Genomic DNA, 22,231 nt, shown 5'->3' with positions numbered 1-22,231 from the left:
ACACTTTTCCGTTCTCAAAATTCGAATAAAATATTTTCTCGAAATGAGAACACTTTTCCGTTCTCAAAATTGGAAGAAAATATTTTCTCGAAATGAGAACACTTTTCCGTTCTCAAAATTCGAATAAAATATTTTCTCGAACTGAGACCACTTTTCCGTTCTCAAAATTGGAAGAAAATATTTTCTCGAAATGAGAACACTTTTCCGTTCTCAAAATTCGAATAAAATATTTTCTCGAAATGAGAACACTTTTCCGTTCTCAAAATTCGAATAAAATATTTTCTCGAAATGAGAACACTTTTCCGTTCTCAAAATTCGAATAAAATATTTTCTCGAAATGAGAACACTTTTCCGTTCTCAAAATTGGAAGAAAATATTTTCTCGAAATGAGAACACTTTTCCGTTCTCAAAATTCGAATAAAATATTTTCTCGAAATGAGAACACTTTTCCGACCTCAAAATTGGAAGAAAATATTTTCTCGAAATGAGAACACTTTTCCGTTCTCAAAATTGGAAGAAAATATTTTCTCGAAATGAGAACACTTTTCCGTTCTCAAAATTTGAATATTTTTTTTTTTTTAAATGAGACTACTCGGTCAGTCTCGGAAAGTATTAAATCCGAGACCACTCGGACAGCCTCATCACGTCTAACAAATGAAAGTCTAAAAAGACTACTCATTCATCCTCAAACATTCTCGAAAAGTAGTCGAAACGAGACCACTCGGTCAGTCTCGGAAAGTGTAAGGAAAAATTATTCGAAAAGAGACCACTTGTCCAGTCTCGGAAAGTATTAAATCCGAGACCACTCGGACAGTCTCATCACGCCTAACAAATAAATGTCAAAAAAGACTACTCATTCATTCTCAAAAATTCTCGAAAAGTAGTCGAAACGAGACCACTCAGCTTCTCTCGTTCATTCTTATTCATTTACATAAAATAAATTAAAATTGAGACTTCTCGCAAACTGAAAAAGTCAATGAGACCGAAATGAGACCCTTGAGACTACGTATTTTTCGGTCTCACTGAGACTGAAATTTTTACCCGGGTACAACAAAGTTTGTTGTGATCAAATCAAATTTGAAAGAAATCGTAATTCTCATAATCAGTTCGTATACAGTGGTCATTTTGGTGATACGAAATTACAAATTAGGGATGCGGTTGTGTCTATAATGACAATAGCTTGGAATTATGGCCTCCTAACAGCGAGTGGGGAGGTTTATAGGTACAGTTAGCAATTCTTTCTGCTGAAAAGCTGCCAAATTCACTAATAACGTTGTTATCATGTGAATACGTCTTGCTAAGCATATTCATAGAAAAATCGTACAGGTGTACGTTAAGCCTCGGCACTTTCGTAACTTTGTGCAGTTCTTCAGTAGATAAATACTTAAAGTTCGTTCTCGATCTTCTGAAATTGATTGCCATACGTAGGCATCTATTTTCAAAGACTTTTAACCTCCTAATCAAGTACTTTGGCAAACTATGCCAAACCGCGACGGCATAAGTTAGAACCGGCCTCAATATGGTTACATAGGTTTTAACTTTAACTTCTTGCGAAATGCCATTATTGACTTTCATGATGGGATACAGTTTATGTAAACCGGTGTTAGCTTTCAGAAGCATCCTGTTCACATGTTCGTTGTGTTTAAGGTTTGGTTGAACGTAGTAACCCAAGAAACGAACGCTATCCTTGAAAGGGATTTTTGTGCCATTCATTTCAATGCCACAAGCTTTTTCATTTTTGGGACGCCCGCGGTTGGACCTCTGAATGAAAAGAGCTTCAGATTTTTCCACATTTACTCTAATTTTCCAAATCCTATAGTATCTGTGCAACTTGTGAAGGTGGCTTTGTACATTTGACTTAGCTCTGCTCAGGGATAATCTCGTAGAAAAAGTACTTGTATCATCTGCAAAGACGGTCAGAGTAGTGTTCATATGCGTCGGCAAATCAATCATGAAAATGATAAAGAGTAAAGGTCCTAGTATGGATCCTTGCGGTACCCCATCATTCACTGTTATTGGGTCGGAGAGCTGGTGTCCCAACTTAACTCTGTAACTACGTCCTTTGAGGTAGGAGAAAATAATTCTGATGAGATAATCAGGAAACTTCAAGTTTATCAGTTTATATATGAGTCCTTCAACCCACATAGTGTCGAAAGCTTTTTCAATGTCTAGAAAAGCGGCTATTGTAAACTTCCCATCGTTAAAACCCATTATTGCTTCTTCAAATAACCTTATGAGAGCATGAACGGTAGAGTGCTTGCTCCTAAAGCCGAATTGGCTGTTTGGCAATAAGGCATTTGTGTCGCAGTATTGTAATATTCTTACATGCAGGACTTTTTCGAGTACTTTACTCAAACTGTTCAATAGACTAATGGGTCTAAAATTTTTTGCCTCGTTAGCGGGCTTGCCTGGTTTGGGTATCGGTATAACATGGGCTTCCTTCCATGAATCAGGGTAGTATCCTATGCTCAGAATACAATTAATCAATTTAGCGAGGAATTCGAGTGCAGACCTGGGAAGCTTTTTCAAGACAATATTTGGGATAGCATCCGGTCCATACGACTTTTTATTTTTCAAATTTTTAAGAATTATTCTAATTTCCTCAGGATCCGTCAAACGTAGCTCAAACAAATTTGACGATGACTTCTGAGAGAAGGAGATTACTTCAGACAGCACAAGCGCATCAAAATCTGGATCTCCCATAACACTATTTTGTTTGTGGATCTCGTCGTACACTTTTGCAATAGCATTTGCCTTATCAAATGGATTACTGATAAGGGAACCATCACTTGCCTTCAGCTCAGGCACTACTTTTCTACCATCACCTAGAAGCTTGCTTATATTCTTGTACATCTTTGTATTTGGTCTAATCTGTTTCAACTTATTCATCAGAGTTTCGGAGTTTCTTTCATCAATACTATTCTTAATTGTCATGGCTAGGCTTTTGATTTCCCTCTTTATATCAGAATCGTTGAGTTTACGGCGAAAATGTGCCCTTCTCAATCTCTTCTTTTTGGCAATTAGGTCCATCAGATGTTGCGAAAAATGGTTCTTGCTCGTGAAACACTTCTTAGGGATACATTCATCCATTGCAGAACTAATTGCCTTGGTCAAGTGCTTAACACTCGAATTTATGTCATCGCAATCTACTACAGGTGTAGGATTCAGTGCATCATTCACTAGTTCTTTGAATCTCGCCCAGTTAGCTCCCTTGAACATGAACTGTTCAACAGGGGCATCGTAAGAGATTGAGTCATTGATCTTCAAGAGGTACTGAACGGGACAATGGTCTGGGTTGAGTTCGGTAACAGTACTACTATCGACATGAACACCCTTAGCCAGGGCTAGATCTATAGTGCTAGGATTGAGTTTGCTTCTATAGCAAGTGTATGCATTAGGATGGATTAATTGAGCTAAGTCTTCATCAACAAGAAATTTGAATAGGGCATTGCCGTTGCTATTGTTTTCAGAATTATGCCAATAGCAATGTTTAGCATTATAATCGCCTCCCATAAAAACGTTGGAGTGTAAATTCATGAGTTTCAAAAGGTCCTTTTTCAAAAGATTTTTTGGACAATAGAAAGAATTGACAACCAGAGATTTAGAGTTACTCAGAGCTAGGCTAATGCATGTTGCTTCAGAGGCCTCTAGCAGTGGCGTATTCAGTATTTCATGTTTGATATTATCTCTAATCAGAACAAGTGTGCAATGATAACCGTAAGTGGAACAAGTTTGAATCTTAGGATTGTGACAGTTCTTGACATTTACTTTATCATCAGAAAATGTCATCAGTGGTGAAGGAATCGATTACAAGGAAGCTTATTTACAATTAAAAAAACGAAATGCTGAGTTAGAGGAGCGTAATAACTCGCTTCAAAAAGCTTTGGTAGCGGCTGATAAAGCATTGGCCAAAAGTAAGGTTCCAGAGGTGCCTTTCACAAAACAAGTAAGAATCAATTTATTTTAACGTAGACAGACACTTACTAGAACGATTTTGAAATTAAGTTGATGGTTGAGTAATGTAGGACTTCAATCCATAAATATTGCTCTTTTCTATATGCCTAGTTGCATGAAGGTCTTTGTAGGGTGAAGGCCTCTATTAATATGATTTTTCCGTTTCGGTTACAGAATGGTGGCAGGTATTACAGCGAAGGTGTGTTTTTGAACGAAACTCAGTGCCAAATACTCGACGGTACTCTTGATCACAACAAATATGTGAACAATCTTGCGCTCGCGATATTTGGCAGAGAGACGCTAAAGAACAGTAGCGTAACGGGTACTGCAAGCAAGAAAGTCGACGCTCCTGCTAAGCCTCCATTAAACCCATTATGGCTACAGCTATTATACGGTAATTAGAAATTACATTTCAAAATTATATAATGGTTCCACTGCAATGGTAGAAATATTTTCTAGATCTGACCGACGCTCGAACCAATAAATCGATGAGCAAAAGCGATATCAACATAATTCTAAATAAGAAAATTTCCAATTTTAATGGTGCGGACAAGAGAAAATCAGAAAAAGTCGCGCTCGATACCCGCAACAAACTTGTGTCCAAGGCCAGTGATGTCCGCAACGGACTCAGCGGATAATTCTGTAGTAAGTTGTGTGATTTTTCCGTTTTACTTTTAAGAGTCTCTTTGCGATAACGTCGACCAACTTTTATGAAATTTGAAACCAATGGGTCTCCGATCTTTATTAGTTATATCTCGTTCGAAAGCTTCCTCCAGACTGAATAATTTGTAGAATTTTTTTTTGTTCCAACACTTTTACCAGAGGTGTGGACCTCTGAGAAAAATGCACTACACCGGATGGGGCGAAAGTGTATTTAGGAAATATTCTCTTTACAACTAATCCAAAAAATGTGAAATTATGGTCAAATACTAGCTTCAACAAGGTACTCATTTGGCACTATCGATATTTTCGAAAACGTTCTGCTGCGTGGCTGCAGCTTTACCTCGAAAAATTGACGATTTTCAAAGAGGTCCGGAAGACGGCACGATCCAGATACCTGCAAAGTAATGGCATGGGATGTCATCACTAGGTACCTATATTAGAACGAATAAGGGTTTGGGTTTTCCTTGATTTTCCGGTCGACAAATAAAAAACTTTGTTTTTTATGGACGTTTCGTGATTTTATTTTCGCATCATCAGCATGAATAATACATCTCAATCGAATTAATTAATTTTTCAAAAACACTAACTCGACCGTCTTTGTATATTAGAACCCAGAATCGCCCAGATTAAGTAGTCGCGCCAGCGACAGTACCATTTCTTAATAAAAAGCAAAAAAATGACACCTTCATGAAACTTGAGTCACTCTAGCTCATCCATATCAAATTTTTTGATAAACAAATTTTGTCTTATATTCTTCCCTGAACTCTAACCTTTCAATTCACACCTTATACGATATGATCCGACAGCGATAAGTGTGATCTGTAGTCCAGTTTTAGCAGTAAAGTCGACCTACGACTAAGCTGGAAAAACTTAAATTGATGATCGACAATTTTAATCTGAGAGTGGCTCTAGAAAGAAACCGTGCTACACATTTCGACTTCATCGTTTCGATGTATTTTTCTTTTTTATTTTTGCAGGTTTTGTGGAAACACATCAACAACCCAATCGTGGATTCGGCAACGAAATGTTTTTTTTAATGTCTTTTGGTCCCAACATAATGGGCCTTTGAATGTACGGAAATTGTAAAAATACCTTCACTTGACGTGATAATGAATACAGCCAGTGAAGTGTCAAATGAAGTGTCAAAAAAAGGTCTTTTCATTTGACGAATGTTGGTAAATTTTAGTGAGCTGTAAGCAAAATAGAAATCTTAAAAGTACATAATTTCTTAAGATAAAGTCGATCAGTACGTCAAACATCATTGCTTGAACGAAGGTTAGGTCTTTCAATCCGTAGTTCACAGAATTTGTAGTTTCTTATAGTGGTACATCAACACTCGTCAAAACAATCTTCAACATTCAGTGGCAGAATTTTCCAATTTGTGCAACATTTTCTCAAACTGTTTTTACCGGTTGTTCCACGAACATACACAATGTGGATAGAAAACAAAATAGACTTACGAGCTACACAATCAAAACCGTTTGAAGGATAGTTTCCCAAATTGGGAAGGCTATGTAAGTAGTTAACTGGAATAATATTTACGTAAAGATAAAACGAGATATGCGTCAGAATTATTCACTGAACAGGTTAAAATCTTTTGAAAAAAGGCTAAGAAAATAGCCTTATTTTTTTAACCTGAAAAGAGTCGTCTTTTTTACTCGGGGGCCTAACAATAAATTGGTTGTTTCATCAGAACCAACTTCAATCTTCCTTGTACAAACCTGCCTACCTGCAAATATTGAATTTTAGACTATTTGCATCCCACATTAGTATAAAATATAAAATAGTACACTATATGCGGGTGCAAGCAAATAACATCTACCCAAAATATAGAAATAAGAAATATCATTCCATATGACTTCACGGATTTCAAATTGTCTATCTTTCTCTAAGGAAACGGGAAAATCATTTTTTGCGTATTTCAAATTGTCTATCTTTCTATAAGGAAACGGGAAAACCATTTTTTGCGGATTTCAAATTGTCTATCTTTCCCCCGATTTCAGCGACTAGACGACGATATATTTATTCTACTTAATAGTTGGTGACGGAAACCATTCCTTTTATCGAATGATTTTTTTGCGATGTCTTATCTAAAGCTTTTTTATTAAATACGAATGATAAAATGACTTTATGGTATCGAGATTACGATAATATTAAATGACGTCGAAAAACACAACAAAAGTTTTCCACCGCTCTTACCTACCTACCTACACGGAATGCTAATCTGTATGAGGAGCACCAGATATCATCGAAATTATTACTTAAGCGAGTTTTTAATCGCAAATTATGCAGAGAAATTGAGTGCAAAATTTCCGGTTTAGATTGTTTTGAAAAAAATTACAATTAATAAAAATTGAAATTTTCATCTCATCTTACACTCTTATAATTTCGTATAATGTAATGAGCATGTTCACTGGATGGTAACAAACTTGTCAAAAAATTATTTTCTATTGGTAAAATGGTATTGCTTTGACAGTCTTCATCGTAAATAATATGTAAACAATACAATGCTGTTACAATGAGTGTTTTGGATGATGTTAAATATAAATGCAGGTAAATGTTAAAACCTTGTGCTGCGTCTTCCACTATATCAAAAACTTTTCTTCAGTGTCAGTTCTGTGTTGAACCGAGACAACAAGCAACATGGAAAATCATTTCTGTTTGATGGATGTGAGGTAAGAACAGAATATTTGTGTCATCTACTGAAAAAAAATTTATCCGTATCCCTTCTGAACTTGCAGGACACTGCATGGAGCTCTGACCAGGTATGTAACTGACGTATACCTACATTATCTGAGTTGATGATCAATAATTATAAAAGTGCTTCCTGTTATGAATGCAGGGTGCCCTACAGTGGATTCTCATTACATTCGACGAGGTGACAAAAATCAAGTCGTTCAATTTTCAATTTCAAGGTGGATTTGCCGGAAAAAATTGTTCCGTTTCGTTGGAAGATGGCGGTGGTAAAGTGGTTCACGAGCAACCATTCTATCCGGATGATATTAATGCCAAGCAAACATTTGATTTAAGTTCTACGGCGGAAAGTGTTAGAAAAGTTAAGTTTTCGTTTGAAGGAAGCACGGACTTCTTTGGAAGAATAATTGTTTACAACTTGGAATTACATTGATACTGGTAATCACAACGTTGTTGTATGTTCAGTCTGTATCTGGATCTAGATGAATTGCGATAGCATGTTGAAGATGAAATGCGATAGAGGCAAACTCAAATATCTATTTCGTAGTTGCAATCAAATGATTGAAGTAGTGAAGATTCAGTCGTTTAATTTCTTTCTTAAAATTTCGTCTCTGGATCCTCTTCGAGGTACTTTGGTTGCATCCTGTTTGAGTCATTTGATATTTTTTGTTGGACTAATTTTTCCTTTAATTTTTGAAGATGGAATGCCAATAAAGAGGTTGGGCTCAGGAACATTTGGATGGAACGGTTTATCTGTCTAGCTAGTCTGTTTTTTCCTTTTTTATCACGCCTGAGTGACAATAGAGTCTAAAGCTTTCAGCGCGCATCGACTATCGATATAGATGGTAATTTAACCATTCGTTATATATTCTGATTTGCTATAGCGCTGCTATTTCCGCAAGATAGATGCACCAGTTTCTCCTAATGAAATAGTTCGACGACTGATGTTTCGTATTTCCATCATTTCAGCACCTGTTTTACTATTTATGTCTCATAAATCACTGTAGAAACTGTTCAGACATGTGTACGAATTAAGAACGTGGCTAGGTCAAAAGTAGGCTTTATCTGGTGGTTAGTTTTGATGTGTTGTTTATGCTTTGATATTTCTGGATGAATAATCGAATAAGTTAAATAATGGAGAGTTGACCAAATGGAAAAGTGGTAAGTTGTCCGTGAAAATTTGTAAGAAGAAAAAAATCGGTCAACTCACCATCCAATAAACCGTGATATGTGACAATTTACGATTCATTGAACTTACATGAAATTGGGCATCTCACGGTTCACATAGATCAACAGTCCATTTTTATTATTAATAATAATTATGTTTATTAAGCATGGGAAATGGTTATTTACGCTATACCATATCCAATGCGAAAAAATGATGGGCAACACAGACCGTAAGTATATATTTCAGCATCATAATGCCCAAAATTTGCCAACTTAAGATGTCTCTGTTGCATAAATCGCTGTATAATTCTCGGTGCAAAGTACTTCATTAGGCTCACAGTCTATTATTATCAGTAAAGTATTATAATTTCCTAAAAATATTTTATTAGTACACTTCCAGTACATATTTACTTAAAAATTAAGGTAGCGTTACAAATTGACACATGTGTTCTGATTGCCACCTGTAGCCGTTACCAAATAAATGTCCTGAATATGTCCTTAATGTCCGACCAAATTTTAGAATTTGTCCTGCCTTATTTCAGGCGCAGTAGACATGTTCTAAATTGGGAAACGCTGCATTTTAGTAACTAGCTGAAGTTGTGTATTTGTCGTGAATGTGTTTATGCCAAACAAATGTCCTTAATTAGTCCTATTTTTTAGACAATGAAAACTTAGTAGTATGACAGTTTAGTAGTACAAAGTCGAAATAGTACTTTTTTGGTAACGACTAGAGGTGTGCACCGCCGATTTTACGCCGGCGCGCCGCCGATTTTTTGCTAAATTTTCGGCGCGCCGCCGCCGAAAAATAATAGCTCACGCCGCCGCCGCCGCCGATTGTATTTTCGTCGCGCCGAAATTTTATACGTTTAGTGATTTCAGAAATTTTAATGGGCGACAATAAATATAAACTTAAATTGAAAAATCTATACAAAAGTGTGTGCCTGAGTACATGTACAAGGTTTTAGCAAATGTTTATCGCTCTTAATTTATAAGTCAGGTTTCTATATGCTGCTATGTTTCTATATGCGTAGAAAGGAGTTTTTTGTTAAAAATTTTTTGTTGAAACTTTGGGTTTTTCTTCTTACTTGCACTGTACGACGGTGATTTTGTTTCTGATGCTACGATAGGGTTATCTTCGAAGTAGCTTTCTATAACGTATCCTATTTCTATCAGTAGATGGCAAGTGTTTTATGCATATTTTTAAATACTTCTTCTTCTTCTTTTTCAGCCTGTTTCTATCCACTGCTGGATGTAGGCCTCTCCAACTTCTTTCCATTTCGTACGATCCATTGCCATTTGCTGCCAGTTTGTACCTGCAATATTCTTAATTCCGTTTGTCCATCTCTCTGGTGGTCTACCTATAGCTCGTCTTTTATATGGTCGCCATATAAATACTAGTCCAAAGAAAAAGTTGGCTGCTGTCTTGGGAAGGGTATCGATGGATACTACTGAGGATGGTCAGATCACGCTGGCCCGAGACCGCCATCGATACCCGAGGTCGAAACAGCATTTGTCTTTTCTGTATCCTCACTTAACGTGAACTCTTGGGTACGTTACTCTATTTTCTGTGCATATAAGAGGAAGAAGAAGGAGAACAAAATTCAGTGAATCAGTCAAAACTATCAGTCAAAAGTGGCAAACTTGAGACCTTATGTGGAATTTGGGTGGAAAATGGCGCAAATCACATGTTTTAGGAATTTATAAAGTGGAAAATCTTTCCGGTTTCAAGTTTTTTCGTCAAAAAGACGAGACACGGGTATCTTTATTTTCAATTTTTAGCTGCTTTATTTAAAAAATTTGGGAAAAAAAAATCATTTTGGCGTAGTCTATGCACTTATTACTTATAAATTTAAGTTTATCTAAATCTCTTATTTGCGAAAACCTTCTACTACGATCTCACTCCTTCATCGAAGATGGACTAAAGGCAACGGGAACGGTTATTGCATAAATCGAAAGATAATAGTAGTGAGTTTGCGTAAATGACATAAATTATAAGTTGGAAATAAGAAGCCTGCAGAACATCTGGTATGAAGATGTGACTTAAAATTTCCAAATTATAATTTGACTTATAGCTTACATGTCATTTACGCAAACTCATTAATCATTCTTGGATTCATTAAATTAGATGTTTTCAAAATAATAGGTGATTGTACATTGTACACAATATAAAAGGTGAGATACGCCTCAGTTGATTCCCCTTGTATAAGTGGTTGATACTTCAGATTGCAAGATAGTAAGATTTCAGTGTTCGGAAAAATGATTGCGCACGCTTTTTCAAATGTTTTTGCATTATTTTCGAAAGTTTAGATTTTTTGTAAATTTATCGGCGCGCCGATCGGCGCACCGCCGCCGACTATAAATTTCTTCCGGCGCGCCGCCGCCGATCCCTTACCAGTCGGCGCACCGCCGCCGACTATTTTAAGATCGGCGCACACCTCTAGTAACGACGCTGCAAATACCTATTCAGCCTAATTAAATGTCCTTAATTTGTCCTATCATAATCCACTTCGATATTAAGTGTAACAAGCTACTGGAATGACTTATTCAAATCAACATGAACTAAATACACGATTTTTGAAAGCTTTGAAAATTTTTAGTCAAAATGAAATGTCCTCAATTTGTACTAATAGGATCTTACACTATTACTAAGCTGAAAGGCATTTAACGATAGAATTTAAATTTCCCTTCAAAAATTTCTGTTTTCTCGAGGTTTTTCACTTGTTGCGGCGGCTGGGTGGGCCGAACATCGGCGTTTGTTGGTCAATATTATTCAGCTCATTGAGCTTTATAAACGTGCACAATTTGACATTATTCACTTTTTGTATGTTGGAGTAATTGATAAAAAACGATTTTCGCGACCACTTCGGTGAAAATTTTTCTAAGGGTCATGACAGTCCAACAAAATTTTTTCGGGAAAAAAGTTGTTCCACGATATTCTCAGAATTGAACGACGATTCATTTGAGCCATAGCTCGATTGGATCGCCGTCGGCTTGAATCCCAATTCCATATAAGCTGTTCGAAGTTTTTGCGAATTGACTCATAAGAGTGGATAGTGTAGTGTTGATTTGTTATTCCAATTTTTATTAAAAATACAGGTGAGGGGTCATCAACTACTCAAAATTGTGGGACACCATTTGCCAATTTCCTTGAGTTTTTCAGTGAAAATATTACAGGTTTTTTTGTATAGCATTTTGTAGAAGAGGTGTGACATCATTTCCCCGAGTCGGTAACCCCTCGAAAAACAGTCAAAAAAGTAATTAAAATAAGTGAAGTCTTCTTTGTCTATACCGTTTCCAGAAGCAATTTTCTCGATTACTAGGACAACTTCATAATTTATTTACAATCAAACTGTAATTCATATTTCGTGTCTGCTGCTCCTTCAGTTAGTAATCAATAAATATTTCTAAATTACAACTTCAAAGATTTATTAATATGAAAGACGTATAATCGACGTCTGTAGGTTAAACGATCGATTCGACTTTTAAAGAAAGGAAACATGTTTGGCGCTGGAAGCTGTTCGTAAATCTTTTTAAATAAGTTTAGAATTTCCACGAAAATTCTGACGAATTGAAAATGACTAAGTAAAGTAAAGTAAGTAAGTAAGAATTTTCTCCTCCAGCAATGAAAACTAGACAAAAAATGAGTGATTCGAGTAATCAAATAGAGTAAAATTGACAAAAAAGAAACAATTTAGAAGAAACTAATTGGACCAATTTACGAAGCAACAAATCAACAAGAGAATTATAGAACAAAGACGCTATATCAAGTGATTTATATACTCAATATCGTCATCCCGTGGATGATGTGAAGTCAATTATCAAATAATTTATTTATTAACAAAAACATACAATTAATTTTTGATTTAAATAAAAACTTCCGGTTCAATCATAATAAATGAGTTCTAGCTCCACGAAGAGATTAATCGTTCGAAACAGATCATTTCAATGGTAAAAACATACATTAAACATTACTTTATACAAATAATGTTGAACATTCGAGGTCGTTAATCTTTGGTATTTTTTTTTTCTTCAATCTTTATTTGGATTTGTAATGTCGCCCTTTTTGTTAGTGGAAACGTCGAATTTCAGGCTAAAGTTGTTACAGCCATGTTTAAGGTTGTAGGATTTAAAGACATTTTGCTGGACAATTTTTAGAAGCTTTAAAACTGCGTTACTAGATTATCAGACATTTATTGGTTCTATCAGGCCGGACTGGATATAAGAATTTTTTTTTGATTTTTTAGTGGTTTTTGGCATCGATATAACATAGGGTAGATAAGTAATGTCAAAGCAACTTTATGCGGAAAGATCACACGGATGTATGTGTAACGTAACTTACGTTTTAAAAAGGGGCGAAATAATAATGAATAATTGAAACTCTGCATTTCTCAATTTCCTTTTTCTCTTCGTTTTGTGTTGTGATTCGTATTTTTTGCACTTGCATGTGTGCTATATTTCCGAAATTTCGTTCTTCGTGTCTCATTATCTACAGTATATTATATCGATGGTTTTCGGTAATAAAGTGCTGCTTCATATAAATGATGACCTGTTAAAAAGAATCAACTACATTAACGTCTCGTGTGTTTACACGAATAGAAGTTTTCGTTAATATTTTGTTGTTTAGATCGAAGGTTTGCATAGATCAAGCAAAATAAAATTCCTCGAGCCTGTGAACCTAGAGGGTTAAATAATTCTTTACTTTGTCCTGCAAAATTTTGTTTTGTGGTTTTGATGTTTCATTTAGTAGAATAGCGTACGCTTCTGTGGGATAATTTGTTTCTCGAATAGGGGAATCAGATACCAGTTGATAGAAGCTTCACTCTAATATCTAAATTTTCCCACAAATGAGTGGTGCGTACTTGCTTAACTTGCAATTATAGCTTTGAGTAATTAAAATTGGTGCTTCAATAGTTCATTGCCATGCAAGGGTGTGACACTATTCACGCTATTCACATATATTTTTTGTCGAAGTGTCTAGGGGGTGCTACCATGCCCCGTAGCTTTTTCGAGACGTGTACGAAACTGAGTTGAATACAGGTGACGTTCGCATATCCTCTTTCAGGATTTGGATGATGTAACATACTTTCTTAGAAATTCTTGTAATCTACTATATGTATGGATTCGAATCGATTCAATCGACAAAAATGTTGAAGAAAACCAAAGTTGGTCAAGCCGTTAAATTAGTTTACAAATCGTCACCTATTTACGATCCATCCTTGATATCAGCAACGCTTATGTTCTAAAAAAATCAACTAATTTAAATGACTTTTTTATACTTTATTGTGGAAAAATCGATTACAGTGCAAGAATAGTATGTTGTGTTACAAGTATTGTAATGTTGATTTTTTCAGCACTAGACCCAAGTTTTTGGGTCGTGTGCTGAAAAAATCTCATTACAATACGTGTAACACATCATGCTTTGTGCCAACCGAGAATTGAAATAGACAAGAGCACAAAAAATCATAATTTCCATTGTAAACAATCACTCTTCAAATTTGATCGATCACATTGTTTTGCATTTTCTCAAACGAATGCTGTAACAACTCATACAAATTCCATATCAACTGCTTTGAGTGTTGTAGTATCACATCAAACGGGTGCTGAAATAAGTCACTTTACAACACTAAAATGAGTGCTGAAAAGAGTCGTATTTCAATTCTCGGTGGCACAAAATAATTGTTTACTTAGAAGAGACATTTTGAACGTATACAATCCAATTGATGCTATTCAGTCCATGTAACATTGGTATACCATGTGAATTGAATAAGGAGAATTGGATTTTAATTGCAACTTCTTATTTTTCCTCGCCTGTATAAAATGTTATCGTATGGATTTGTTGTGGCAGTTGTTGTGATCAAATTAAAATTTTGGTTTTTATGTACAAATAAATACTAAAATACAGAATCTAGATTCTCATTTATTTCCGCAGAATATTTGGTTTTTTAATTTTAAATTTTCAAACGGCAATGTAAATGGCGCTTCGCTCATATGAAATATGCATTTATCTGTCTAGAACGATAATCTCGAGCTTATCCCTCTAGGGAGTTTTTGTTTATCTCGGTATATCTGTTCTCGACAGATAAAATATGATATGCACCTATTGCCAGACTGTTATTTTGACGTGTAGGCATTATGACCAACGCCTTCGGCTAGGACAATAATGTCCTACACGTCAAAATACCAATCTTGGCAACAGGTGCATAATATATATTACATTGCCTATTCACGTAAAGCACTGTACGTATGACCCCTTCGGGTCGGGATATAACGTCATAATAAAAATTTGGAACCTCGAACGTAATGTACTATTATCACATACGTGCGGTGTTCGGATGTCAGAATTACTTAACTAGAAGTTTAATACAAAAATTACACTTCAGTTCTATGTTGTTGTCTCGTTTTCGCTTATGTGATAAAATAGAGTACACACTTGTCACTATCAGTCTCGGCAAGCCTCGACTTCTTCGTGACAAGTGTGTAATATATATTATCTGTCTAGAACGATAATCTCGAGCTTATCTATCTAGGGAGTTTTTACTTATCTCGATATATCTGTTCTCGATAGATAAAATATGGTATGCACCTGTTGCCAAGATTGTTATTTTGGCGTGTAGGGATTATTGCCCACGCCTTCGGCTCTGGCAATAATGTCCTACACGTCAAAATAATAATCCTTGCAACAGGTTCATAATATACATAAACTGTGCAATCGACAGACCCCCCTTCGGGTCGGGGCATAACATCATAATAGAAATCTGGAACCTCGAACGTAATGTACTATAAGATTTTCAATTGACAGACTTACACAAGTGATAGTTTAATTACCTGCGAACTACTTCGCTTAGCTGAATGACAAAGTGAAAGTGCTCTATAAAAACCTAACGAAGATGTTATTATGATTAATTGCACACTCGTACTTTTAGTCTTACACATCGCATTTACTGTGTCACGCATCTTCCGATGGTTTATACCTGACTTATAAACGGCATAGTCTTAATTTTCATTAATAATTCTCTTTTCGAAATATCCTTTGTAGTAATGATAAGGGCCTATTTCAAGGATTTTAAATCGCAAAATTTCTTATAAAAATTTCAAAATACCTCAGATTCTCAGGTATTTCTAATGGCCTCAATTTTTGTTTTGTTTGGTAAAGCATACCAATGAATTAAATATTGTAAATCCTAGGGCGAGAAGTCGGCTCGTGTCACATCGGAGCCTTCCACCTAAGATGTGTCGTTTTCTGATAAATTAGTGTATGTAACGACAACTGAACTCCACAGAATTTTTTAATAAATTGTTTAGGAGTAACTATGAGCAGAAAATCTAATTTCACTGAAATAGGCTTTGCTTTGTCATACATATCAGTGTGATAGATAGTTGTTTCTTATTTTAGATACTTTGTTAAAGAAAGCCACAATCATTAGTTCAATGGTGACAAATAAGATCTTTTCATATTACATTTTTCAAACATAGTTTGACTTGAGTCTATTAAACATCTAGATATTTGCTGCAAACAAATTAATAAAATTATTCTATCAATGGTCGTATCACAAAATACAGGCAATAGCAATGTATGTATTACATTCTGTAGGTAGGACAGATAAATCTAATAAAATTACACAGAAAGATTTCAACGTTTTTAATATAAATTCTTACGAAGCGAAGAAAGGTAAATATAAAAGGTGCAACATAAACCGAACTCGCTTCATTGAGATTTTGTCTGTGAAAATAGAAACATTTATAAGTTTTGCATAAAGAATATTTTATTACTTTATACTCGGTTGTGCTATAAGATTCCTATATAACACCGGATTGGCTATAAATAATAAATCAAATAAAAATAGAAGAAAAAAAAACAACGAACACCGAGACTTAATTTTAAAACAAAGAGTTGTAAATTATTGTTCATTGACTGTGTGGATATAATTCGTGTGAGTGGATGGAGTTGATATAATAATAAATGTAATTTGGACTCGGAGTGTTTCTACATGCGTAATAAGTTTTAATTCATCAAATCGTTCATACAGAAGTCAGTATTAACCCCAGTGTTATTTAAAAATATTATCGCCTTGCAACAATAATAAAAATGAAGGTAAGCATCAGAGGATGAGCAAAAAAAAAGATTTTCCTTGCACCCACTTTAATAAGAAAATTTATTTATTTATTTTCCAATTGCATTATATTGTCGATTACAAAACTAAAACTGTGGCAACATTCATTTTTCAAAATTATAATTTTCACAACAATATTTAAACTGCTCACCACGGAAGATCGATAGAATCGAAATGTTAAATAAACGTGCCCACATTTACTCACCTCAATCAAGTAAACGAGTGGAAAGTCAACTCAGTCAACATTCTTGTAATTTTGTTCTTTTTATTTTCTCGCAAAATCATATTTTACATGAAATATAGATATACACTGAACATTGTAAAGAGTTGGTTAGTTATTGCATCTCGGTAATATTAAGTGGATGTACGACATATATGTAAATTAGTAATATAGTCGTTCTACTTGGAGAGGACTCACAATTTTTATTGATTTATTTTTTGTAACATGATTCAATACATTTCAAATAGCATATTATTTGAGCAAAGTCGATAAATTAGACGAAACGGAAACACTTCAAACTTTTGCGTTTTTAATTGTGGACGGTGTAAGAAAATTGCAAGATTGTAGAAGCCCGGATCTTTATATATTTAATTCAAATATGTGTTTAGAGAAAGGGGAGGAAAGTATTGGATTCCACAATACTACGTAGACACCTGATATGATGGTCTCTAGAAATTCTTAGTGTTGAAATCAAAACCATTGGCAACGAGGTAATAGATGGGTTTGGATTTGGTATGAACTAGTTTGTTCAAAACCCAGTTGGTCTGGCTTAGTCAGACGTTTTGATTGACCTACTTAGTCTTTGTTTGGCTTAGTTAGTCTTTTGTTTAGATTTAGAAGGACTATTGGATTTCGTATTAATTCTAAGTGAAAACCCGTTCGATATTCGACTCTAGCAGTTTCCATCCAAACAGATTTTTGATCGTTTTTTGTAGTCAAAATGTAAAATTGATGGTAGGCTTCAGAATTGCAAAATAGTTATTTATGATAAAATGATTAATTTCGACCTCCATTTTTGCTCTGTAAATAAAGATAATAGTTATTTAGGTATCTGTGGTGGACGGTAGATTCTAGGCAATTTCGCGAGATGTAGTCCGAACGAAGTGAGAGTTTCACTCGAAGTAAACAAACCATAAAACTGATAGTTTTACTACTGGTTGTCCCAACTTTTCTTGTACTATCTGTTTGAGTCATAATATCCTTTAGTATATGTCATATCAATATGTAGAAAAAAGGGAAAGTAAACAGCCTCCATAAGTGAATCCGTTTATTTATAGAAAGTACAATTTCAGACAATATTTCGATAGAGTACTATTATTCGAGAGTTATGCTTGACTTCCACTTATCAAAATTACTCCATGTGAGAGAATTTTTTCAATTTTTGCTTTAATTACTTGACAGCTTGCGCTCTCACGGCTCTCACACTGAGTACTTTCTTTTGAGTGGAAACCATACTTTAGTCCTGACTTAAAGCACTCAGTTTTCTCTCCATTTAAACAATAGAAAAGAGGCATGGTTTAGTTAAACGGAGGCAAAACGGAATGGTTTTTTTGTAAGTGGAAATCAAGCCTTCCAAGATACGAAAAAAATTATCTATTTTTCTTTAGGAACCTGTATACACTCCCGATTTCAATCCTTTCTTTTCAAACATTACAAGTTGTCGTTGATATATAAGGGAAAAAATCGTAGGTCATATGCTCATTGGTATACGTATGTAGGGAGTTACGACTTATACCGTGCATATTATGAGTCGTCTTGAATAATGTCTATTACCCATCGATGATTTTCCGCTTCAATTTTCAATGATTTTTTTTTTGTATCGTAAAATCAAAGTTATCGAAAAGAGCACTTAATGGTATATTAACTGTCTTTGTTTCTGTGACCAGTGACCAGTACCCATATCCTTTTTTCATAACTATATTTACAATTTTTTGTTTAAAAATTGTTGAAGCAAAAAGAGAAAAAAAAAGAAAAGAAATAAAATTTAAATTGTAAGCTTTTCAAAACTAAACATAGAGATGACGAAGCATTTTTATTTTTCGTGAAATCTGCACTCCATAACAAAAAACAAAAGATGTGCGCAAATCTCACAACGAGATTACCGAGAATACACGTTGAGTCCAATTCACAGAAGGGCTCAATAATGAAGATTTTTTTTTTTAAATTAAGTATATCGTCAGGCAATTTAAAGTGTAGCGATCCGATTTGTTACATAAATGACCATTGAGACCTTGAACATGTACATGGTCCATGATCAGCTGAATTTATTTTTGATTTTATTTTGAATCGAACTGATGACGGTCTCATTTTAATATTTCTTGTGATTGTATAGCAAGTAAGAAACATCTCACCTCTCATTTCTTATATACAATTTTGCTTTGTAGATTTTCTTTTTACTTTTGGCAATTATTGCTACGGCAATTCAACTAACGCATAGTGCTACATTGCGCCGAAAGCCAAAAGTTTACAATGCGCTGATTACCACGGATCAGAATCTAACGCCGAGTCGAGCCTTTCCCGTAATTCAGCCACATTTACAGGAAACATATGCGTATCCATCCTATTCATACAGAAGCTATTCACCGCTCGGTCTGTACAACAATGGATTTCAATATGGATCAGCTGCAGCTTCGTACAACGGTTTTCATCACAGCTATCCGCGAATAAATCCTGGGATTGTCCAAGGAAGAAACTTTTTTTCAAGGGGTGAGGTAGGGAAAAGATTTTTGATATAGATGCTAACGAAACGGTCATTTCAGATGAAATTCATTCGACATTACCGCCAATATCAAACGATTTTGGTTTGCCCTCATTGGTACCAATAAATTCGTTTGCCTTCGGAAACTTAGCACCGTATCCGTACCATTCGTATCCAATAATTGGATCAGTTTATGATCATTTTGGTGGACATGGCGGCTATCTGCCACCGTTTCCATTTTATCCACCAGGATTTGATGGAATTAATCCGGACAATGGAAAGAAAGATGCAGTTGACAAAAAAGACGGAAATGTTCCTGCTGATGGAGGGGTAGGAGACGGAGACTCTTCTTTGAGCAATAGCAATGGACCGTCAGGTTCTGGTGGCGACAGTGGTTCGTCTGGTTCTGGTGGCGACAGTGGTTCGTCTGGTTCTGGTGGCAGCAGTGGTTCATCTGGTTTTGGTGGCAACAGCGGTTCGTCTGGTTCAGGCAGCAGCAGTGGTTCTTCCGGTAGCAACAGTGGTTCGTCGAGTTCTGGTGGTAGCAGCAATGCATCATCCGGTGGGGGCAGTAGTAGCAGTAGTACTAGTAGTAGTACAAAAAGTTCAAGATCACGAAACTTTGACAGGCCAGAATATCCACACCAGCAATCGCTCAGCGAAAATATAAAGAATTTTCCAAACAAAGATCCAACCATACCCGATATTGATCCATCACCACCTGTTAGGGTAAAGGCACTAAACAAATAGGCTCACGTGTGTCTTCCTTTCGTATTAACTTAGATTTAGTTTGGATTTAAAAAAAATTCAATTGACTAATGTTGAAACCCACTGCAATATTTATTTACACATAAACCGATTGATTGAACTAGACAATGTCTGTGTTTGTTGTATTCGTTTCTGCGAATATATGGATTTTGAAGTGGAAACCTTTCCCATATCTGCACTTAACGTCAATAAATATCCAATTGTGTCCTGGACCGCCGGAATTGAAGCTTGGTATTGCTCTATTTGTAAAATCGGTGCGCTGCGATTTACGATGTCAGTTTCTGTTTCATTTTCTGCGCCAGGTGACGAGTCTACAGCAGTTTGAATTATGTGGATCGCCGTTAACACACATGTACAAGATAGTCGAACATTTACCAACGATTCGTGTATTGGATGGAAAATGGATTTTTCATCATATTTCAAGCAATTATTGGTTATGATACATCTAATAGGCTAGTCAATGATTGAAAATACAAAAAAAAATCAATTTTCCATCAACTGAAATGTACCGCCGAATAAACCGACCTTCCAAGGTCGGTTTATTCGGCGCTATTTCACATTGAATGGATCAGGTTTCAAAAATCATCGACTCGCTCTCGGGCTCGAAACTGATCGTTCTGACCTGATCTGAATCTGGAAAAAGGAGATCTGAAAATTTCAGATTCAGATCCAGATCTGGAGGCTTGATCTGATCTGATCTGAAATCTGAAAATTGGAAGCGGATTTAATCTGATCTGAAAACTGAAAATTTGAATCTGGAAATTTTCGGATCAATCTGAAATCCGAAAATCAGTATGACTAAACAAATGCCAATTTATTAGAAATTCTTGAACTGCCGGGCTCCGCGAGTGCAGGAAACTAATAAAATCAAAAATATTTCTATAATTGCTCCCGCACCAATTTGATCTTCAACTTTAACACAAGCTATTGTAATGGGTGAGTTAACGTAGATCTGTGTAGTAGTTATGTGTGAATTTATTTCTGCATTCAAAAATTGCAAAACTGTCTGATCCATTACCTCTAACGTTCCGTTCAGTGTGCTCGGCCCTGAATTCTCCACCAATATATCTTCGGTGTGAACTCTCTGATCACGAATACCACATTGACCTATCAGTAAATCGTTTTTGATAGAATCATTCTCATTCAAAGGCCATTCTGCTAATTCGTTATTAATTTCGATTATGTTTGGTGTACTGACACTAACACTGCGTCGGAGGCGATGGTATAAACGATTTGAACTGGCATCATTAATCGCAAATGCTTTTGTCGATGAGAAAAACACAAACAATAAAATACTCTGCTTAATCATTACGTTTTTGGTTTAATGTTTTTTGTTGCAGTTACAATAAATTGATAGTTTTTTACGTTGCACGATCAAGATAATTACTACAACTGATGATGTACGACGTTGTGTATATGCTCTATGGTATTCGTAAAGACAATTTTTTAGTTTTTTTATTACTGCTTTCGGTTATCAGACAATGACCTTTAGTTTCGCAAGACGTGAACTTTTCAACAACACCCATAGTTCAGTGGAGATATGTTTAGTGGATCCAGTGAGATATATCCATCACTATAAAGTCAAAACACTCGTAACGAAGCTTTGAATGTTTACTGATAACGCTTAACATGGAAATTAGTTGGCGGTGTGTTTACCACAACCAGACAAGCACTTCATATTTTATCGTTCAATATAATTACGAAAAATTAACTAATTTTTTCTAATGTTTATGAAAATATAATGGCTACGCAGACCCGTGAGACGTTCTTCAATGTGTCGCGGACTATTTTCATAGTGTACACACATCGTTAGATCGACCACTTTATGTTACGTTTCACTCTGTTAAAATTGTAAAAAATTGGCTCACCGATAACGAAAGGATGGAACCGGGGTCTTTAGCTTCGTCCGTTATTATGGTTATTAGTGAATACTTTTTTAATGAAAGTTCACTAATCTAGTCAACCTGAAATAAAATTAGTTGACCAGAATTTACTTAAGGAAAACGTGATCCGACCGGTAAATTAACGTGACCTGATCCCACCTGGCAGAAATCCGCAAGCTCCATTTTCAGCTATATTTCTTTAGAATATTTGCAATATATCTTGATTTCAAAATTTTACAGTCGACGTCAAAGAAATTTAGGCATAAAGCTACAACTGTTTTTCAGCACTCAT

The 22,231-nt window shown here is 35.4% G+C and overlaps 3 protein-coding genes and 1 long non-coding RNA gene across 5 annotated transcripts; 3 read left to right on the top strand and 1 right to left on the bottom strand.

Moving 5' to 3' along the window:
* The first annotated feature begins 3,702 nt into the window (after positions 1 to 3,702).
* LOC119068705 lies at positions 3,703 to 5,853 on the top strand. Its single transcript, XR_005086207.1, has 4 exons — positions 3,703 to 3,946; positions 4,129 to 4,348; positions 4,414 to 4,606; positions 5,595 to 5,853. It is a non-coding gene; the product is annotated as an uncharacterized LOC119068705 (long non-coding RNA).
* A 1,171-nt stretch (positions 5,854 to 7,024) lies between these two features.
* LOC119068704 (nuclear receptor 2C2-associated protein) lies at positions 7,025 to 7,759 on the top strand. The gene is made up of 4 exons (XM_037172394.1): positions 7,025 to 7,170; positions 7,226 to 7,292; positions 7,359 to 7,382; positions 7,460 to 7,759. The coding sequence occupies exons 1-4, from the start codon at positions 7,136 to 7,138 to the stop codon at positions 7,742 to 7,744; spliced, it is 411 nt and encodes a 136-aa protein (XP_037028289.1). The 5' UTR covers positions 7,025 to 7,135; the 3' UTR covers positions 7,745 to 7,759.
* An 8,427-nt stretch (positions 7,760 to 16,186) lies between these two features.
* LOC119068696 (interleukin enhancer-binding factor 3) lies at positions 16,187 to 20,161 on the top strand. Of its 2 annotated transcripts, XM_037172387.1 has the most exons (4): positions 16,187 to 16,570; positions 18,975 to 19,296; positions 19,350 to 19,718; positions 19,779 to 20,161. In XM_037172387.1, the coding sequence occupies exons 1-4, from the start codon at positions 16,565 to 16,567 to the stop codon at positions 20,036 to 20,038; spliced, it is 957 nt and encodes a 318-aa protein (XP_037028282.1). In that variant the 5' UTR covers positions 16,187 to 16,564; the 3' UTR covers positions 20,039 to 20,161. The 2 variants fall into 2 exon arrangements, with proteins under 2 accessions (XP_037028282.1, XP_037028281.1); XM_037172386.1 differs by having other exon boundaries at positions 16,188 to 16,570; positions 19,350 to 20,161.
* LOC119068703 lies at positions 20,128 to 21,565 on the bottom strand. The gene is made up of 3 exons (XM_037172393.1): positions 21,075 to 21,565; positions 20,948 to 21,008; positions 20,128 to 20,296 (listed from the first exon to the last, which is right to left on the bottom strand). Exons 1-3 carry the CDS (start codon positions 21,363 to 21,365, stop codon positions 20,157 to 20,159), a joined length of 492 nt encoding a protein of 163 aa, XP_037028288.1. The 5' UTR covers positions 21,366 to 21,565; the 3' UTR covers positions 20,128 to 20,156.
* Between the last annotated feature and the right edge of the window lie 666 nt (positions 21,566 to 22,231).

The sequence above is a fragment of the Bradysia coprophila genome (genome assembly GCF_014529535.1).
Source record: "Bradysia coprophila strain Holo2 chromosome X unlocalized genomic scaffold, BU_Bcop_v1 contig_20, whole genome shotgun sequence".
Lineage (NCBI taxonomy): Eukaryota > Metazoa > Arthropoda > Insecta > Diptera > Sciaridae > Bradysia > Bradysia coprophila.
This window is presented reverse-complemented; position numbering and strand designations above follow the sequence as displayed.